Consider the following 22,312-nt stretch of genomic DNA (forward strand, 5'->3'; position numbering starts at 1 on the left):
CTCTAGATAGAAATTCACGTCTCGCCTGAGGATATTTTTTTCTAAAACTCATTTTAGACCAGTGTTGTCATGATAAAATTCAAAATGTTTGTAGGAGTTCTGTTAGGGTGCTTTTTAGGAATTACTCCAAGGATTCTTTCAGGCGTTTCTTCAGGAATTTCGCCAGAAAATTCTGAATGGACTCTTCTGGGAATTCCTCCAGGGGGCTTCCTAGAAGATACTTAGATATTCCTCCACAAGTGGGATCGTAAATTTCTCCAGAGATTTTCAGAAACCTTTTTTCAGGGATTTCTTCAGATTATTTTTTTCAGTGACCCTTAAAAGCTTCTTTCAGGAGTTGCTTTAGAAATCACTTCAGGATTTATTTCTTACCGGTTTTCCAGGAACATCTCAAGAAATCTTTCTTGGAATTACTGCACAGCATTCTCCAGATGTCCACGCGTTGCTTCAGAGGGGAAATTGTATCAGGGAATTTTATCCACTAATATCGTTCAGACATCGTGCAAGAATCTAAGAATCCAGAAGAATGTCCATGAGTTCTTTCAAGGTTTGTACCAAATCAACCTTCAAAAATTCATTAAGAGATTTATTTAAGAATTCTTCTTGTACCTTTACCTGCAATTTCTTTACGGATTTCCGAAGATTTTTTTCAAGGATTCCTTCAGAAACTTCTTTATAATTTAATTCAGAAACTTCTCAAAGATGTCCTTCAAAAATGCCTTCAAGAATTATCTCAGAAACTTCTCCAGGATTCTTTTCAAAAATTTCTCAAAAAATCCCAATAAAAATCCTCTAAATCCATCTCAGGAGTTTTTTTTTCTACACTTCTATTTAGGAAATTAAGCCACTGCATCCAATTAACTGAACTTTTGTGGAAAGTCTCAGGAGTTCCGCCAGGTATTCCTCAAGGACTTCTCCAGGAGCTCCAAACGATTGTTTCTGAAATATTTTCAATAAAATTTCATCTCATCATGATTTTTTTCAAATATTTCTTCAGGTAACTCTCGAAGAGTAACTCCAACATGGTTTACGTAATTTCATAGAATACTTCTGCAAACATCTGTGGAGGAATATCTCAAACCGCAGAAAATTCTCTGAAAATTCTGAAAATAACAAAAAAAATCATGCAAAAAATTTTATTTAAGGTATGCATATTATAATCTCTTACTGACAATATGAAAAACCCTTAAACTACTGAAGGGGTCTCAAGTGATGTTTCAGAAGGAATTCCTTAGTATGATTTAAATGGAGTCCACGGAAGAACTTCCAAAAAAAAACTCTTGGCGGAATTTCTGAATAAATTGTCTTTCTAATTCTTGAAGAAATCCCTTGAGATATTCTTGAACGAGCCCCTGCAGGAATATGTGGAAGTATCTCAGGGAATTTTCCGGAATAGTTCTAGAAAGAGTTGCTAAAGTAATAGCTGAAAACTCTTCCTCAGAAACCCTTGATTAAATTTCTACAAGGATTCACTAATAAATATTTAGAAAACCTCTAAGAGAAATCTCTTACCAAAATTCATGGAGGATGTTCTGAAAGATTTCTAGGAGGAATACATGGACATATTTTTAAAAGATTCCCTGAAAGAATGGCTGGAGGAATACTTTAACTGTAAAGGTTCCTAGAAATTTCCAAAGAAATGACCAAGGGTATTATCGTCAGTTTTTTTTCTATTTATCATGAGGGGATTTTGTCGTCAAAAATGCTTGAAACTTGGTCGAATAATTTAACTTGATTGAGAAAATTTTGAGGCAAAAACCTGTGATGAAGAGAACCAAATGGTCGGAAATAGGTAAGTTCCCCTATGTTAAAGAATTCTGAGATTACTGTGTAAGTAAAATTCCTGGAGTTATTTCTGAAGGGGGGAACGTCCATAAGTTACGCTACGCTTTGAGGAGGGAGGTGTTTCGAAAAGTGTGATTATTTCAGAGGAGGTCCTATAGAAAACGTGTGGCTGAGCGGGGAGGGGTGGTTGAAGATAGACCTTTTTTGCGTGACCTATTTAACCCTTCAGAATGCGGGCCGTTGTAAAATTTGGCTCACCGTATACAGCGCGAGCACGGTGCAATTTTAGTATCAGACAGGTGCGCGTCCTGAAAGATTAATGAAATTTCTAATAAATCAATGGAGCCATTTCAGAAGGTTCTCCATAGAAATTCTTTAAAAAAATTGTAGAGAAACTTAAGGCAACTCTAAAAATATTTTTAAAGGAACATTCGGATATTTTCTGATGAATTCTTGGTGAAATTTCTGGAGGGTCGTGTTTTGGAATTTCTGAAGATTTGATTGAACATATGCCTACAAGAATGTCATTCGTACATTGCCATGAAAATCTTCCAAGAGATATACAAAGAATATGTAGGATAATGTGTTTGTGGAGCTAATGAGAATATCGCCAAGAAGTTTGTTGATAATCCAGTTTTTAAACAGACTCACTTAGTACTTAAAAAAGAATAAGTGAGGATCTTGCTGTATTGTTGTAAGAAATCATTAATCGAAATTGCAAAAAGAACAAAAGATTCACAAGAAGAACTTCAGAAAAATACGGCTAATATGCACAAGGAAAAAATAGAATCTGTTTGAAATCTTCTACTGTTCTTGGTATCAGATTTAAACAGGCTAGCGAGAAAAATATCTTTGTCGTTTTCTCATCGGCGTGGGAAATTTAGTTCGGCGGCGTGGAAAAATATGAACAGCGGCGCGCCGGGTCAATTTTACTGGCGGCGGCGGCGTGAAAAAATCGTCGGCGACGGCGGCGCGGCGCGGCGGCGCACACGTCTACTCTGAAGATCCCTCTGGAATTTCTCCTTGAAATTCTTCTCCAAGGATACCTCTAGGAATTCCTCTTGCAATACATCCAGTAAACAACAGGGATTCCAAAAATACCTTCTGGAATTTCTTAGGGAATTCTTGCTGAGATTTCCATGGAATACCTCCAATAAACATAAATATTGCTCTTTAAAGTCCTTCAGGAATTACTGGAGGATTATCTGCAGATATTGCATTGGAATCCCAGAAAAAAATCAGGAGGGTACCTACCTGAAATATCTAGAAAAAAAAACCCAGTAGAAGTCCTGGAGCAATTAGCAATTCCAGCAGTAGTTCATAATATATTCTCAATAGGATTCCCAGTAGGAATTACTTTTTTCTGGAGAAATCCATGATAAATTACAGCAGGAATTACTGGAGGCGTCCCAGCAAGAAATTTCTATTGGTAATGCAAGAAGAATTGAGGAGTCCAGATGCAAAGAGGTGTAAGTGACCATTTTGTTGATTTTGAGCTGAGCACATCGAAAACTTCTTATAATTTTAAGCTTTTAGGAACTTTTTCAAGATTATTTTTACGATGAATTGCAATGAATCAGAGAAAATGTGGTCCATTTTGAAACCATATACATTTTGCGTGGGAGGAAAAATTAATGGAAAACTTTATTTACTAAAATTTTGTTTACTCGAAAGTATATTTTTGTCACTTTCACTCATTTGCTTCTAACCTCTCTTAATTCTTGTGTGAGTCCTTGCAGAAATTTATGGAAGAATCTCAAGAGCAATTGCTGGAAGGATTCTTGGTCAAAACCTCTGAAAGAAGCACAGGAGGAATTTCTGGGAGATTCCATGGAGAAATCCTTCAAATGTCGCAATGAGAATTTCTGCAGGAATCCCAGAGGATATTCTTGTAGGATTTTTGAGAACAAAATCTGAATGTATCCCGGAGAAATTCCTGAAGGAACCCTTGAAGCTATTTCTTCAGCAATCCCCGCAGGAATCGCTTAGAGAAGCTCATCAGGTTTTTCTGAAGACATTCCTCTTGCAATTTTCCTAAGGAGTTTTAAACATATTTTTATACATATTCCTTCTGTGCTACCTTCAAGGACTCCTCCAGAGATTTCTCCAAGGTATGCTATAGCAATTCTACTTGCGATTCATTTATAGATTTCTTCATGGCTTCCTTAAGATTTTTTTTCTAAGAGTACCTACGGAGCTGCCCATAAACCACGTGGTCATTTTTTTTTTGGGACTTTTTAACTCCCCCCCCCCCCCGCGTGGTTATTGGTCCATACAAATTTTTTTATTTGTCCATACAAAATGGTCATTGGCCGAACCCCCCCCCCCCCCCCCCCCCCTCATGACCTCTGGAGAAATCTCAGTAATAATTCCTAATGGAATTTCAAGTTGCTTCCCAGCTGGAAAATTTGTAAGAATATTTCCGAAATAATCGTCATGTAAATCCCCGAGGGAATCAAAACGAGATTTTTTTTTAGTCACAGTTGTAACCACTAGCGTGGCCAGATCTTCCTTTTTTACTCGTTCTTCAGGAACAAACAAGAGAACGAGAATCATGGAAAAGATGGAACTTACTCTCACTTCTATTCCTCTCTTTCTCATGATTATAGAAGAGAATGAGAAATAAGAAAAATAAGCCGGATCTAATGGGTGCCCAGGACCGAAAGTAGTAAGTAAGTAGTGACTGTAATTGGTTGAGGTATTCCAGCAATAGTTTCTGCAAAAATCATGGGAATTTTCCCAAGTATACTTCAGGATGGCCTTTTAGGCTTTCACCCCCAAGTTCAGATGCAGTCGCTGTTCCACTTGGAGCGTTAATCCAGTACGAAGAGAAAAGCAGAATGAGGTGTATTCCATCACAAAGAACAACTTTGTAGAACACTCGAAAAATCCTGAAAATCCATAGAAAAAGTTATATCCGAAAACCTATTACAAGGGGTCGTCCACAAACAATGACACATAACTCTTAAAGTTGAGCAAATAAGGTAATAGTTGGCTCGGCAAACTTTCCAATAATACCCTTTTCTGCAACTTTGTAGAAGACACCAATACTATATATTTATTTTTGAGAAAAGTGATTTCCTATCGCACTTTTAGGTGGATTAATCATCTAGGTAAAAATTTTAAAATAAAGAATTAAGTATATAGAACAAACTCTTCTAAGACATCATACTTCTAAATTCAATATTTGAAGCCGCAAAAAAGGATTATGAATACGAACCTTAGTATACAGTATGTAGCAGGTTCCTCCGGAGATTATGTCCGGAAACCTGAACTTCCGGAACTGGTTCCGTAGCGGTGGCATGCCCATAGCACAGAGCGATCATTTTATGGCCAAATACATTTTACATTACAAATTTCAGAATGATAATATGTGTAATATTCAATAAAATTGCCGAAAAATACCCCCGTGGCAAGGCATTTCTCAATACCCAGAAAGGGGGGAGGGGTCAGGGGGGATGCCACACCCAGATATTGGAAGACCAACTAACCGCATTCAATTTAAAATTGGTTTCAAATTTTTTAATTGTATGGTCTTTGAGTAGTAGCCGATTGAAAAAAAGTGGTTCGTCTAGGGCTTTTGAGGGTTAAAAGAACATAAGTTCATTAGGAATCGTGTAAACTAGACTGCTTCAATACTTTGTGAAATAAATGAAATGAAAATGAAATGAAATGAAAAGTAAGCCACAGTTGCTTCTGCGCAATAAAAATCTACGCTGCCGTGACTCTTCTGTCACAGGTGTGTTACTTGGGACCTGTTGCCACAGCTGAGAAACTACAGCCATAATTTCACACAAATCAGTGCCGTTTTCATGGCCCAAGTTAACGCACTCGTGTCATCGGCTTCACATCGACTACGCTAGCCCTATCGAAGGAGAATACTCTCTGCTCAGCATTGATTTTCATGTTAAGTGAGTAGAAATCGTTTGAGCGGTACGCATTTCACCTGCGCTGAGTTTGTGCAGTTTTTCTTAAAAAAAGCGGGATATAGGGTAATTGTTCCCTTCGTTGTGGTAGTACCTAATGTTGCGGTAGTGGCAATTGAGCACTTTTTTGACTGAAATGTTACCAAAAGGCATTTTTAATAGATGTATTATGCTTAAATTATGAGATTGCACCATTTGTGTGCCTAAGATTTGCCCAAAAACCTATTTAAAAAAAATATTTTCCTTAATTTTTTTGCTGCTGTGTTCCTATTGTTGCGGTAGTGTTCCTAATGTTGCGGTATCCCATATGATTTCAATGGGATACCGCAACAATTGGGACCAAAATTAAATTTTACCTCCATAATAGGAACAGTGTGCCCAATGTTGTGGTAAGCGATTTATGATCGAAAACAGACAGAAACGATAGTTTTTATATTTTTCCAAGCAAATTTGGATAGAAAACTACCAACTAACGTTTTGCAACCCTTCATTAGATGGTACGATCATTGTTTTTAAAATGAATTTACCTTAACCTTCGTCGTGCATTAGGGTCACTATGACCCAAAACGCGATTTCAAGCATTAATATCTCATTTGTTAGTTAACTTATCGTAATGAAACTTCTTGACTTTTAATATTTTGCAGAAACGAGTCTTTTGAAAAAAAAAAAATTTTTCTTAAGGTGAAACTAAAATGGCGCCACAAAAAAGTTACGAATAATGCATTGGGGTCATTATGACCCAGAAAATCAAACTCTTATAGAATGATGATTTTTTCACCAATTCAAATGACCAAAGTCTTATTTGATAGATAATTACGTCAAGAATGTGTTGATATGTTGAAATAGTGGTTCTGGGATCATTGGCCACCGAGAATCTGCTACACAGGGCACCATGTCGGACATGTGGGATAGCACGACATTTTGCCAGTAGTTGTGGAATATCTCGCATTCTGGACCACTTAGAAGGATACTGTCTTCGGCAAAGTTGCTCAGAAGACTAAGAGCTTTCACATAGGAAACAATTTAGTTCGAGAATCACTCACTGTGTGGCGCTAGTGTTCCTATAAGCTTCCAGTTCAGTCTGAATGTCGTATATCTCGCGTTTTAGACCACCTAGAAGGATACTGTCTTCGGCAAAGTTGCTCAGAAGACTAAGAGCTATCACATGGGAAATAATTTAGTTCGAGAATCACTCACTGCGTGGCGCTAGTGTTCCTATAAGCTTCCAGTTCAGTCTGAACGTCGTATATCTTGCGTTCTGGACCACCTAGAAGGATACTGTCTTCGACAAAGTTGCTCAGAAGACTAAGAGCTTTCACATAGGAAACAATTTAGTTCGAGAATCACTCACTGCGTGGCGCTAGTATTCCTATAAGCTTCCAGTTCAGTCTGAAATTCGTATATCTCGAGTTCTGGACCACCTAGAAGGATACTGTCTTCGGCAAAGTTGCTCAGAAGAGTAAGAGCTTTCACATAGGAAACAATTTAGTTCGAAAATCACTCACTGCGTGGCGCTAGTGTTCCTATGAGCTTCCAGTTCAGTATGAACGTCGTATATCTCGGGTTCTAGACCATCTAGAAGAATACTGTCTTCGACAAAGTTGCTCAGAAGACTAAAAGCATTCACATAGATAACAATTTAGTTCGAAAATCACTCACTGCGTGGCGCTAGTGTTTCTATAAGCTTCCAGTTCAGTCTGAACGTCGTATATCTCGCGTTCTGGACCACCTAAAAGGATACTGTCTTCGGCAAAGTGGCTCAGAAGACTAAGAGCTTTCACATAGGAAACAATTTAGTTCGAGAATCACTCACTGTGTGGCACTATTGTTCCTATGAGCTTCCATTTCAGTCTGAACGCCGTATATCTCGCGTTCTTGACTACCTAGAAGGATACTGTCTTCGGCAAAGTTGCTCAGAAGTCTAAGAGCTTTCATATAGTAAACAATTTAGTTCGAGAATCACTCACTGCGTGGCGCTAGTATTCTTAGGTGTTTCCAGTTCAGTCTGAACGTCGTATATCTCGTGTTCTGGACCACTTAGAAGGATACTGTCTTCGGCAGTCACTCAGAAGACTAAAATCTTTCGCATGGAAAACAATTTAGTTCGAGAATCACTCACCGCGTGGCGCTAGTGTTCTTAGGAACTTTCAGTTCAATCTGAACGTCGTATATCTCGTGTTCTGAACCACTTAGAAGGATTATGCCATTCGGCAAAGTTGTTCAGAACAATAAAATCTTTCGCATAGAAAACAACTTTATTTCGAGAATCACTCACTGCATGGTGCTAGTGTTCATATGAGCTTTCAGTTCAGTCTGAACGTCGAAACTTTGACACCGTGCTCCATGGCGCCTATTAATCCAACTATCTACCCTCGGTATCAACCTGTGGGTCCACCTTCCTTTGGTGGAACTGTCTCACGCACGCTGCCATTTGACCATAGAGACCATCCTGGCCGTCCTGCGTATGCCTCTTGTGCCGCGCATTTCGAAGCACTCCATGTCCTCACTGATAAGGATACGGTAGGCACCATACCAGTTATGACGCAGAGTGCATTGTGTGACACGGTACGGTACGTGCTCGCAACCCTCAGGCACATTAGCCAATGAGTACTTTCCAGCTTACCACGGTAGCTTTTGGTACTGAGCACCGTGCTCCAAGTCCAGCCGCCATATCTTAGTATCGACGAGGCGACACTGGCCAGAAGATTGCGCGTGTTTGCATATTCCGCAGTGCTTTTGGACATCATCCGGGACATTGTTACTGTAGCTGTTGAGGTTCTCTTGCATGCGTAATCAACGTGGCTACCGAAGGTAAGCTTATCGTCGATCATCACGCCCAAGTGTTTGACGAAGCGCTTCGAAGTGATAGTGCAATCGCCTACACTGATCACCACTTGCTGCTCTGATCTTTCGTTGTTCACAATCACCACTTAAGTTTTGTGGTGAGACTACTCCATTTTACTGGATCTCATCCACTCTTCCACAACCGCGATCCATTTACTAGTCAATTCCACTTCTTCGATCGATTCACCGTAGACTTCCAGCGTAATGTCGTCAGCGAGGCTGACGATCTTCACTCTCACCGGGAACTCTAACCTCAACACCTCATTGTACATGACATTCTATAACAATGGATCCAAAATGGAACCTTGTGGGACTCCTAAAGTGATGTGAATGCACTTCCGTCGCACTCCCGTGTCATAAACTAGTACTCGATTATGGAAGTAACTTCCGAGAATCTTGTACAGGTACCCGGGTATCCCCAGACGCTGGACCGCAGGTGTGAATGTAGCTATCGCCTACACTCTAGTTCGAACTACTACAAAAAGTAACGTCAACACTCGACTCCGCATCGTTCTGGCTAAAGGTAGTCTTCATACCGACATTAGCCAGGTCGACATCTAATATGGCCAGTGTCTCTAGAAGGATCTGACCCCACTGGTTCGTGAACCGACTACGCTATTCCACGACTCAGGCATTAAAATCACCCGCTATTATCACGGTCGTCATACAGTCCAGCATCTGCATGAACTGTTTGATCGACCACCGTGGAGGTGCATAACAACTATAGAAGAAGACCCCGTTTACTTTGGCGACCATGAAGCCCTCATAGGTAGGAGACACCAACTCCTGGACGGGGTATTTACCCGTCGTCCATATCACTGCCATTTTTCTGGACCAATACGCGATCCAGATTTCGTTTCTGTCGGTTATTCGGTGTGGGTCCGCTATGATGGCGATATCCGTCCCCCACTCAGAAACCCCCTGACATAGCAGTTTCTGAGCTGCGCTACAGTGGTTCAGATTCAGCTGCCTTACCTGGACTGTGATTTGTTCACTGCGACTTTCTTGAAGGCCGGGCACCCGTTGGATCCTGTTGTTCACGGATTTCCCCGTACAAATGGGTGGACTCGTGCAGCCTTGTGCCTTATGACCTTCAGCGCCACATCGCCTGCGCAGTTCGACTTGTGTCCTGATTCCAGACACCTGAAACAAACCTCCGGTGGCTCGTGAAACGTCAGATAACATACGCACTAGCCTATGTTGATCCTCCCTACTTTAACGGATATTTTCTACGTCCGCTGGTAGCTGAACCAAAGTTACCTGTGTCCCTGCCGGCCCATTCCGTAGACGAACGGCTGCAGTGGATTTCTGCGCCTCGCACTGTTGCCACAGTGCCGTGACGAGCCCTTCCTCTTCGGTGAACTCTTCTAGGTTTTTCCCTTCAGATTCGCCTCTTGTGTCTCTACCCCTTCGCCAATGACCTCTTCTGCCGATCTTTTGTAGGCGACGCTCTTGCGTTCCTCAATTCGCTTCAGCTCTAGGATCATATGTACCCGTATGAGTACGTCTGATACGGCATACGTCAGCTTCCAGATCTACGAGCTTGGCGTCGCTTCGCATCGCCTTCAGGACGTCCGAGTACTTCGACTGTTTGGTCTTGATAACGTTGCCCTACTCGCGCTTGGCACCTACTCTTTTACGTCTTTTTGGCTTGGCGTCTCTGTTCTCCTCGACCTGCGCCTTTTTATTCTTCCTGTTTCACTCGACTTTTGTTCCTTCCCTTGGTTCACCCTACTCAATGGTTGCTGAGGGTGAGGGCCTAACAACGATCATAACCCCATGTATCCTTCCATCCGGGACGGGTCAGCCTTTTCTGGCCAACCTTTTCCAACTTTCTGGGTCGCAGATGACAGAGAATATAGAAAAAATAGAGAAGACAGAGTTAACAGATTATATAGTGAAATTTCAAATTTTCCGAAGGAGCGAGGAAGACAGCAAAAAAAACGGTGCACAGACTCATAGAGAAGCCATTGTGGACAGAAACAAACCAGAGAAAACGATGAAGTCAGAAAAACAACAGAACCACATGAAGTGCATGGAACGAAGTGAGGACACTTAAATTACAAAAAAGACAGAGAAGAGAAAAATGGCAAAAACAATCATAGATGATAGTGAGGACAAATAATACAACTCCTCCGACAGAACACTGAAAAGACACAGAAGGCGGGAAAAACAGAGAGGACGAAGAAGACGGAGAATGCTGAGAAGACTAAAAAAACAAAGTTAAAACAAAGATAACACAGAGGTGACAGGAAACGAAAAAAAAAGAAAAGTATTATTTTGCGGCAGTTTGTACCTGCTGGCAATGAAGGTTTAAAAGAGTTACAATTTTGCACACGAAAAAAGATGCCCCATCAATCTTAATTATGCCGTCACCGTATAGCATATTCTCAAAGCAGCAATTAGCGAAGGCGCCAAATGTTCCATCAGATTTATGCATGTGTCAGCATGCCAAAATTTAATTTCATTCTTCGCTCCGGCACCTATAGCTTCAGCTTTTGCCGTTTTCGCCCGGTTGAAGAGCCACTCATTGCCGTGGACGCAATTTTCTGCTCATTAACAATGTAGGTTAGATAATTAGAGCTAATCTTTTGGAATGGTGGTGTGGAGTTTGAGATTTTTAGTAGTGCCAAGAGCGATAATCAGAAGTTATTTATAATATTATTCTGTTTTTTTTTTGCTCACGATAAGGATACGCTACACTGCTCGATCCCTAAAGTTTCTTCCACTTTTTTTGGCTGGATGCATTGCTATGGGTGTCTGCATCTTTGCTGAATATTCCATGTATGAACTCTTTAAGGACAAGATATTCAGAGTACGCACAGCTCAAATTTTCTGGAGCATAAATATAGAGAATCGTCAAACGGATCCAGCTGAAAATGTAAATCAAAGTTTACTGTGAGGAAGCAAGCATCAAGCTACATATTGAGCCAGATACGTTTGATGGATCTCTACATTTGCGCTTGAGAAAATTGGAGCTACAGGGGGTGGCCAAAATGTTTGGGATTGGCAACTTTTTTTTCTCTCACAAAAAAGATCAACAAGCTGTAACTTTACAAAGAGTGCATCAAAAAATCTCAACTTTTGACTGTTTGTCAACCTATTATATATGCATCATTGGTACAAATTTGAGCTTGATTGGTTAATCTTTCTAGTAAAACATTATTTTTAGACAACTAATTTTTGAACTGTGATATCTCGGAAACAAGTGAACCAAATTGAATGAAATTTTTAGCATTTATCAACAATATATTGATACTTAATATGACGTTATAAAATGTAATATTTTCTCACGACGAGTGAAGATATACCGGCTTGATGTTTTCAACCATATAGTGGAAAATAAGTCAAATCTACAAATCCGCACAAAAATTAAAAAATGTGTTCTTCCTTCAATCCAAATAGGCTTTAATATATCTTATTAGGGATATCTTGAGAACAAATGTAGAAAATCTTTGGATATCAAAACCAAAATTTAAAGACATTGATGTAAAAAAAATATATTTTTTCAAGAAATTTCTAAAAAGTGTCAATCTATGATAACTTTTTTCAACGTTCAAAAAGTACCTTTTTTTAATAACATGTGAAGCATTAATATATCGTTGATAAACGTTCAAAATTTCATTCAATTCGGTTCACTGGTTTCCGAGATCTGATAGTTCAAAATTAAGTTGTCTAAAAAAAGTGTTTTACGAGAACGGTTCTAGCTTCGCGAAAGATTAACCAATCGAACTCAAATTTGCACCAATGATGCGCATATTATAGGTTGACAAACAGCCAAAATTTTAGGATTTTTTATGCACTCTATGAAAAGTTACAGCATGTTGAACTTTTTTTGTGAGAGAAAAAAAAGTTGCCTATCCCAAACATTTTGGCCACCCCCTCTACGTACTCCAAATACCTTGACCTTAATGATTATCAAACTGTAGCATCTAAGGTACGAGTGCCATCAGTAATCTTACGATCCCATATTCATCCTATTCGAAAACAAGCGATTACGGCACCGATTGATTCCGTTCTTTTTGGTTTCATGCGTGCTCACTTCTAACAAAAAATACAAAAATAAGAAACAAAGCAAACGGCGCTTCAATCCTTAGTTTTTTCTAGGATGAAAATGGGTGCCACATGCTTAATAAGGGAACCAATACCCTATCATTCCGTTTTTGAGTAATGGATATCGTGATTCTTAATACTATTAGATTCGAGCTTCATTTAAAAATGATCATGAAAAAACATTCGTTGGTATTGGAAAACTGTTCACAAAGTTTAGAAAGTGCCAAATCAAATCAGATTGTATGAAAACTTTTCGAGCGCACAAAAAAAACTTTCCAATGACAGAGACTGAGCGCCTTTAACTGGAAAAAGAAATCGTAAGTCTATCGGATTTCATTTCGCACCATCGTATGTCAATTACAGTTTGGAAGTTCAAAGACGTGATGTTTTCTTGAATTTTCCTCTTACCCACTCTGGTGTATCGGTTTTTGCTTCGATACACTCCGTGTGGCACTGGAAATTAAACATATCGTCAGATGCTGCTGACAGGGAGTTCTACTTTTGAGCGCCAGCACATTCGTGCTGCTGACCCATCATAGGAAAACTTCCTTTAGTGATCGGTGTAGGGTTGAAGATGTTGGATTGCTTTAATTTTGACACCGTTCCATCACACTTCAGATCTTATAGCTGTTCACTATTTTGATAAGATGTATAAACAATCAAGCTTCAAAGCCTTTGATATGATAAATGCAGTATGGGTTGATCGAGAATCTAAACTAAATGTGGGGTATAAGGAGAGACAATATATCGATGATGTGCAATATGGCAGTCAGCTTAACTGTTGCTTGAGTTTTCTGCTACAGTCGGAATTCGCTCGTTGGGCCACAACCTCCACCCAACCAACGAATTCGATGTGAAGTGACAGCAGCACAAGGGGCGTGCGCAATGTTTTTTTAATCATGTTTAAGTTTAAGTAAAAAGCAAAACTTTGAAAATTTTTCATTTTTTTTCACATTTAGAGCAAAACTGATACGTTATGGAAGAAACATATATGACCAATGCGAGAATTAATTATCTTCATCCATTTTTAGTCGGTGAAGTGATAATACAGATTATTATGAAACCACCCGGACCAAAATGCAAGCACAAAACGCTTTCAATAATCGACAAAATAAAGATTGCCGATGTTTTGCATTTGTTTCGAAGTAATTATACATATTTTTTTAAAGAAAAATGAATGAGAAATTCTTCTCGATTATCAGTAAAGTTTAAGAAACCAAAAAACTCATATGCTCGCCCCTCGGAATTACACATTGGTTGTCATTCTCAGTTTGACATTGAATAATGACATCCAGGTGCTTTTTAGTTGGCAGCTCAACTAACGGAGACCCAACCAAAAAGCCACCCAACTATTAAACCCCCAACCAGCGCCAGCGGTTCCCGACTGTATCATCTGAATCAGCTCAAATATGCTGTCATATAGTTAATCAATCACATACACAACTATTTTTTTTGGTTCCCTATGTCCCGAGCAGAAGAAAATAACAACAGCATAACAAAATGCGTTATTTTGGCAAAATAACTGCATAATGGAATTAGTTATTTTTATGTTATTAACATAACATATTGAGTTATAAACTTGTCTGTCATAAGCGACAAACAAGTCACATAACAAAAAAAATGTTCCTGAAAAATCAATTTAATAACATGTTTTGTTAGTGTCAATAACAACTTAATAACAGTGAATTTGGGAAATATTTCAATAACAAATTTTGATATTTAAGAGTTATTGATAACATCCCGAAAGCAAAATTAGTTATGATATCAAACAATCGCACATACTGCTGAACAGGATGCTAAAGTGGAGGCGATATGCGTACACTTTACCCGTGGTTAAATGAAAGCATGTACGCATATGGCCTCCACATTAGCATCCTTCTCTACATCATATATGACTTCGTGTTGGCTGAGAATGCTATACATATTTAGACCAGCATGTGAGAATGGCGGAACAATCATTGCGAACTTCAGTTTCTCTCTTCCCTCATAGGCGTATTTTCAACTATTCATGTAATATTTTACCACAAATAGGTGGATCCGACTTCATCCTCTGTAACGACAGGGAAAACATGTGAAAATATAAAATATTTCTGAAAAATCCCATTCAAAACCATCTACAAGTTTGGATTCAGCTGTCTGTATTAGCTTCGTTCAAATAAGTTTACTCAATAAGTTTGACATTTTTATCATTGAAATTCTCATGTCATAGGCGGAGTCTGTTACGTCCTTTTCAAACCCCACCTTCAATATCGTCTGCTATGCTCTCCTTTTGATGTATGTAGGGTGCTGCGCCACTTGGGCAGTGGCTGATATTTTGGGAACTTTCCAGCTACAACTCAGTCAATTTCAAACCTCGCAGCGTCCAGCAGGGACTTGGTTTTGTACACATTACAGCACCTCCATGTCATGGAATACACCACACCTCTTATTAAATGTGATACCGGAAGCATAACTCGCAAAATACTGTAAATAACGTTGTTGAATGACGTAGGATTTATTTCAAAACTTGTTTTAGTTTTGATTGCAATAGCATAAAGTATTTGTACACTCTCAATAATACAATAATAATCAAACTTGTTCCACAATAAAATGTAATATTGAAATGTTATTTGATGGCTGTATACCAATAGCTTGGTCATAACAAAATAAGATTGTTCAACAAAACATGTTATGGAAACGTAATGCCTTGATAATACAGTAATAACAAAACGAGGTATAAAAACAGGTTTTGTAATTTCGTAGTTATTAATTTGATATTCCCCTCTGCTCGGGGTTTTAAGCGTTAATTGATGTTTTAGTGTACTTCTAAGTGATTTTGGGCTGATTTGAAGTTTTCATGAATTAAATAAGTTTCCGACGAAACAAATCTAAATGTATGAAATGAATATACATGTTACGTGTTCCATGTATTCTGCCTGTCTTCTAGAACAAACGCTCTAGGTACATGGCAATGCCAAGTGAACTTCGATGCTCTGCTGTTTTCTTGTCGACAGCGCACTGCCCCACCCACCCGACCAAGTCCAACAACAGACGTCGCAATGTCTATACCTCTAACCTAACAAGTGCCATTTTACACTGAGCAGGGAAATCCACTGGAAAATTGCTCTCGTCGCCTCGTCGTGATATGGTTTTCAATGATGATTGATGGGAGTTTCCCAGTATTTTCATTTGGATTGAAAGTCCACCGACACTGGCACGGCATGGCAGGGCACAGCAGCGAAAACAACTCAGTAAAATCAATTTCATCGCGTTGGGACGGAATCCGGGTGGCAGTAGGGTGGGGCTAATTTCAAAAAATCTCTCCGATATATGATTTCCCAAGTGGAAAGTGATCTACTAGTCGAAATAAGTCAGCTGTACAAAAATGAGCGATTTCGGTTGATATTTAGGGGTGGCGCAAAGGGTTCAAGTGAAATTTTTGCTAGAACAAACTTTCAAAAATCATTTCAAATTTAATTTTCAAACTTATTTTTTCTAGACTAAATCGGTGATTCTAGAATCCACTTGGGCCAAATTTGTGCTCAAAATTGCGATATCTCTACTGGTTTCTGAGATATTTGAAAAAAAAAAATGTCGTTTTTCAGGAATTTTTTTGTTGGGTACCAAAATATGACTTTTTTTTTAAATATCTCAGAAACCAGTGGAGATATCGCAATTTTGAGCACAAATTTGGCCCAAGTGGATTCTAGAATCACCGATTTAGTCTAGAAAAAATAAGTTTGAAAATTAAATTTGAAATTATTTTTGAAAGTTTGTTCTAGCAAAAATTGCACTTGAACCCTTTGCGCCACCCTTAAATATCAACCGAAATCGCTCATTTTTGTACAGCTGACTTATTTCGACTAGTAGATCACTTTCCACTTGGGAAATCATATATCGGAGAGATTTTTTGATATTAGCCCCACCCTAGGGTGGCAGGGTTGGCTCTATCTTTATCTTGAGCATCTGATTTAAACTGATATAAAGTTTCCGTTAATGATTGGTTGTTTTAGTTTAGGTTTGATTCGTCAGCCTATTTTCTATATTTTATTCTTCCTTTTAAATTTCTCTGTCATTTTATAAATGAAAAGTTCAGAGGTCAACATCCATATCAATCCAACCCTGTCGTCATTAGAACACGTACAATTTCAGCGAATGCTTTTGCGGCGAAGAAGTTTCATGAATATTTCATTCTGATGTGTGGTCTTTGTTTGTTCTTTTCTTTCCCATTACAGATAGATGTGGGGGTGACATCGAGATGGGCCAGGGGCTCGAACCGCTAACTGCAGATCTTTGTCTGTCCTCCCGGTCGCAGCCCCCCCAGCTTCCGTCTCGTACTGAATTCTTCGAGCAATCGAAGAACGTGTTCAAAGTAGCAGCAAAAAGTATTACCACAGCAGCAGCACCACAGCAACAGAAGCAACAACTATCACTACTACTACTATCACTACGAAGCAAATCCGGCAGACGAAAGGGCCTCAGCACGAGGATACAAATAGGCACAAAAAACTGGTTCGGACTACAGCCTTGCCGGCTGACCACGGCTGGCAACTTTCGGCCTCAAGCACAAGATACTCGTTTCATTCTTCTCTCAATGCTACCAGGTAATTTCTTGTTCAGGAATCCAATTAATAAACTTTTGACAGTAGCTTTCCTCTTTGTTTGTTGTTCAGAATTTTCATCTAACGCACACATGATGGAGTTTGGCTAGGCCCTCTCAAATGCGAATGCTGAAACCTGCGCAACATTTAGTGCCTCCAAAAGGAGGGCACTAAAAATCTTAAGAACAAAATAGCAACAACAACTGCTGCAACTGACACTCTAAACGACTGGCTGCATACCAACGGAAAACATCAAGTGCGGTACTATCCGACACAGCAACATATAACAGTACGACACTTGGGACTAATCAGCCTCAAGGTGTTGCAGTTGGTGGCCATGGAGCCTCCTGGTGGACTGCCACCAGACAAAGATGGACACAAGCTTCTACAGCAGCAGCACAGTCTACAAAAGAATCAGCACAATCCTCAGTCACCTCCACCGACTACAGCAGGAACAGCAACGACATCTTTGCCACAACAATATGCACTGCAACTACATACTCAACAGCCACAGCTTCAACTTGTACCCCTGCATCAACCGTTAACTTCAACTTCTTCTGTGAGCAACCAGCAACTGCAACTGCAGCCACATGTTTCACTCCAAACCGGTTCGGTATCGGGGTCGTTGACCTATAGCGTCGGAGGAGGGACTGGAGGTAGTGCCAGTGGAACTCCAGCGGGCAACGTCCAGACAGGAATCGAGCGTCTCTCCCGGCCTATGGCGTTTGACAAGGTAAGCGCAAAATGGGCTTTCAGATTTTTCAATGGATAACCTATGATTAGCACATTATAGAGCTTGTTACTGAGATTGTAGCAACTTGATCAGTTTTCGCTGATATTTAGCAAAAGTTTAGCTGAGAATCAGTTAGAAACATGACTTTATGGTGAGATACTTACATATATTATAAACGCATCAATTTTACGACAATACATATTTAGCCCTGTTCAGTGTTCATGGTATGCTTTCAGATTTGATCATCTTAAGGAGGCTTGGATCGCCGTAGAGCGTTGAGCAAGCTCGTGATTAATCATTCTACGCCACACGCCAGTCTCCTATATACCACTGTTGTTGTTCTTAGCACGCGTCGCTGAAAAACTTCGAGTGTTTGCAAGCCCTCCACGAGCCCAATCGTGCCCGTAGAGTAGAGAGTACCTTTTCCTCTGGAGTCCAATATGCATGACTGTGACGATGTAATTAGACCAAGCCCACTCGTGGACTTCATACTACACACGCAACAGCACGTCGTTAACGATTTTTAATTTCGTTATCCACCCATTTTCGCACCGGTCGTTCGTTTCCATGTGAGTAAAATAATAATCGGTCGCCTTTGCGCACCGGTGGTCTCTATTGTATCCGTACCATCGGTTTATTGCACTTCTGTAAATCATCGCAATATTTTGTGTATTTCTATGGTGTTATTGCAAATCTTATTCAGTATAATAATCTGTGCTTATATTTTGAAAGAAGGGGTTTTGGATAAGACTGAAAACAGTTAGTAAAAATTGAACTCAAATAAATAATTCCCTTGGAGATTTGTACCAGTTTTGGTGCGTTTAAAGATATTATGTTCTCAATAATGTATGATTGTATTTAATCTCGGAATTCAAGCAATCTTTTTTTAAATTATGTGTTTGTTGCTTACTGTATGACTTGTATTTTGAATTTTTATCTAAAATAATATCCATCCTTTCTCGCAAGAAATTTATCTGAATTGGAGATTTTGAGCATCTTTTTAATAATTAGGTTTATTGAATAATTACATCCCTTGCATTTCCAACACATTTATAACATAGTTGTCTCCTTTACAACTTCGCGTAGGTCAAGATTTTTGAATCCTGGTCATAGTAGAAGCTGTCTTCTAACAGTCTGCGATAAGTTTGCGTAACCTTTTTTCATTAACGTGTATTTTAACTTCAGCTTATTCTATACTCAGTCACAACCTTTTAGTTAAAAAGCATTAATCGGAAATCTTAATATATTGCGATCCTTTGGATGCCGGTATATGAATATTTTGTTGGAAGCAGATTCTATGCGCTTGAAGTAGACTGCGTATTTGTCAAAGTACATAATGAGCCCACTCTCCTTTTTGGCACTTCATACAACAATTGATGTATTTTAACATCCAACACCTTGCTTTTTCCATACACCGCCTATTTTAATTGATGAAACTTGGCAGCTCGACTACATTTTTTTAGATTATTATCGGTATAATTAAAGTTTGTGTTTACAAAAAAAAGTACTGAAGTGCTTCTATGATATCTGAATTGAGTTAGGTACAGTCAAAGCATCTTTGAAAAATCGTAACTACTCTTATCTAATGTTATACATACGCAGCCAGTACGGAATTACTCTGGAATCACCCTGGAAAGGAATCTTGTTGTTTTTCTTGTCAATATTGATGCTTGTTCCATATCATAGATATGACACATGCATCAGAGCGACCATGTCTACTGCGTTGTATTTACGCGCAAAAATGATTCTTCGAAATACTTGGAGTACAGAATATCTTCTTTCGGCAAGGTACTTCTCGAATTTACAGGGGAGGAAGGATGCGTGGACATATTGTACCAAACGATCCATTTAACATGTTGATGAATATGTTTTAAATATATGAAAATGTGGATAAAAGAGCTGTTAATAAATGTGTAATATTGGAAAGATCTCCCCAATTGTTGGGTTGTTTTTATAGATCTAATGTTGAACCTCCTATTCTGTATGATCGGTGTTATTCGCATGGGGTCTTCGCAGATTTTTTTTCTGCTTTGCCTCATTGTTTCTACAAGGGTGAAGTTACCCATTTCGCACACTCTCTTCCTAAAGTCTCGTTTATTTAATTTATATTTTTTAAATTTATATTTAATAAACCACCCACTGACGACCACCATTTTCAAAAACAGCAATCAAACCAAAACTCCTTTGCCTTTTTCGAAATATTCACGACAAAACGAAAGGCGAGGCACAGCTCTTTCAAAGCGGGGGATCTCAGCCCGGAAAGTGAAGAAAGAAAACCTTGTGGTCACTTATTACCGTCAAATGGTATCTTTCCGGGTTAGAAAATACGCACATCTTCTCATCGGAATCTGCGACGGATGACGATAATTTTGGAACTTGTCGGCACGAACTTCGCGAGTTATTTATTTGGACATTTTTCTAAATGTGCGAAACCAAACTTTACTTGCTGCGTAGCAACCCCGGCTCAAACATGTACGTGTTAAAATAGCAAAACTCACTGAATCACTAAACATTTCTTCAAATATTAGTTTCAAAACGATCGACCGAATCAAAAACTAAAGGTGTGATTATGAACAATCGTAACTATTTTTATTAGAAAATCAATACGTTTTCGTTATGCATGATCCTAAAATTGGCGAAGAAGGGAAAACTTTATTCATAACATACTTAAGCAAAGCTTGTCAATTTAAACCTATTATTTTTCTGCGTTTGTATTGTCACTCTATCACAATTGTATGTCAGACAATTTGTTGTGTTGTAACGATCTATGATATTGTTTGGTTGAAAATTTCAAAGCAAGTAAAAATAAAAAAATTTAAATATTTGATGCAAACTAAAATAAATTCCTACCTATACAAAACAAGAAAATCATTCTCTAGAAACTATATACCTGACAACAAATCCATACTCATGTTCTTTCGTCTCCTCTTAACGCTACCCAGAGAGCTAAACGCGAGAGAGCGCACGATCCTACGGATAGAGACCGTACTTTGCGTGTCTCTATATTCTAGGCCCTGCTACGAACCGTACTACGTAAACTTTTCGCTTTCGAGCCCTACTTAGCAGTGACCGGTGCGGTTCACTTCTTTGTTCGGGGCTCTACTTAACGTTAAAACGCTTGATTGAGCCCATGAGTGGGCTTGGTCTTATGGCGATATGCCTGTGACGATGTGTTGAGCCCAGCTCGTCGCTTTATACGTTCCAGGGCGATGTGGAAGGGTATGCAGGAAAATCCACCACCTTGTCTCAATCAAGGAGTGGACTGGACAGTTCATCGCCACAAATCCTTACGCAGCTCTGTACACTGTCCATTATTGCTTTCTTCAGTTTGGAAAGCTTTCCGGGAAAGCTGTTCTGATAGACGACGGAAGATGATCTGGTATATCACTTTGTAGTCGGCATTCAAAATGGTGACCGTTCTGAAGTTCTCACATAACAAATGGTCGCCTTTCTTGTGCCCACCAACTTCCTGGGTCCATCTTGAAGAGATCATCTGGAATACCACCCTTTCCAGCTGCCAAATCCAGCTGCTTTCAATACCAATAAAATTAAGCTGATGAATGGTTTTCTGAAATTCTATCAGCGTGTAAGTTGGATCATTTCCGTCCTCCGTTGCCGTGACCTCTCGTTCTCCGCGTCATTCGTGTGCTCATCGAAGTGCTGCTCCCATGTTTTGATTACCTCACGTCCGTCCGTCAAGAGGCCCCCTTCCTTGTACATTGCGGCTCTAGGCACAAAGCCGTTACGGGATGCGTTGAGCTCCTGCTGGTAGATCTCCCGTATTTCTTGAGAGATCGACAGAGCAGCTTTATTTCCTTGCACTCCACTTCTTCTAGGTGGCGTTTATTTTTCTCCCGAAAGAAACGGGTCTGCTGTTATACAGCGCTGCACTTTTCTCTTCTCCTGGCCTACCTGAGCGTTCAGGTCTCCTATGATGATCTTGAGGTCGTAGCTAGGGCAGCGATCAAACTTACATTCGAGCTTCACGTAGAATGCGTCCTTCTCATCCACAGTGCTTCCGGAGAGTAAGAAGTGCACATTGATTATTCTGAAGTTGAAGAATCGGCCGTTGATCTTGGTTCTTATTACTCAGTTACTGATTATCCATTGAAATGCTCTTTACAGCAACCTCAGGGGGGGTGGAGCCCATTCTCCTGATTTCAGGAGGACCACAGTTGAGCTTCGAGTCCTTCCCTGGAATTCGAACTTCGATCAGCCGCCCCTAACATGGGAGTCAGGCGCTGTTGTGAGCCACTCCTCCTTGAGAAAAGGCGCTCAGGTTTGCAGAAGTATCCCTCATCCTCCCTTCGTCTGCAGCCTACGACCAAAGCTCCCAACAAGGTTGGATACTTAATTTTCTCTAAGGTTGCTCCCAGCCCGGTCAGTACCAG

At 39.6% G+C, this 22,312-nt stretch overlaps 1 protein-coding gene across 5 annotated transcripts in view; it reads left to right on the forward strand.

Annotated features, from left to right (window-relative positions):
- LOC109424901 (uncharacterized) overlaps positions 1 to 22,312 on the forward strand; it is a 201,252-nt gene that overhangs the window by 106,514 nt on the left and 72,426 nt on the right. For all 5 annotated transcript variants that reach the window (XM_062845591.1, XM_062845594.1, XM_062845592.1 and 2 more), the window contains exons 3-4: positions 16,823 to 17,191; positions 17,261 to 17,921. In XM_062845591.1, coding sequence (XP_062701575.1) covers positions 17,526 to 17,921 — 396 coding nt within the window. In that variant the 5' untranslated portion in view covers positions 16,823 to 17,191; positions 17,261 to 17,525. The remainder of the gene's footprint in view (positions 1 to 16,822; positions 17,192 to 17,260; positions 17,922 to 22,312) is intronic.

Source organism: Aedes albopictus, chromosome 1, assembly GCF_035046485.1.
Source record: "Aedes albopictus strain Foshan chromosome 1, AalbF5, whole genome shotgun sequence".
Classification (NCBI taxonomy): domain Eukaryota; kingdom Metazoa; phylum Arthropoda; class Insecta; order Diptera; family Culicidae; genus Aedes; species Aedes albopictus.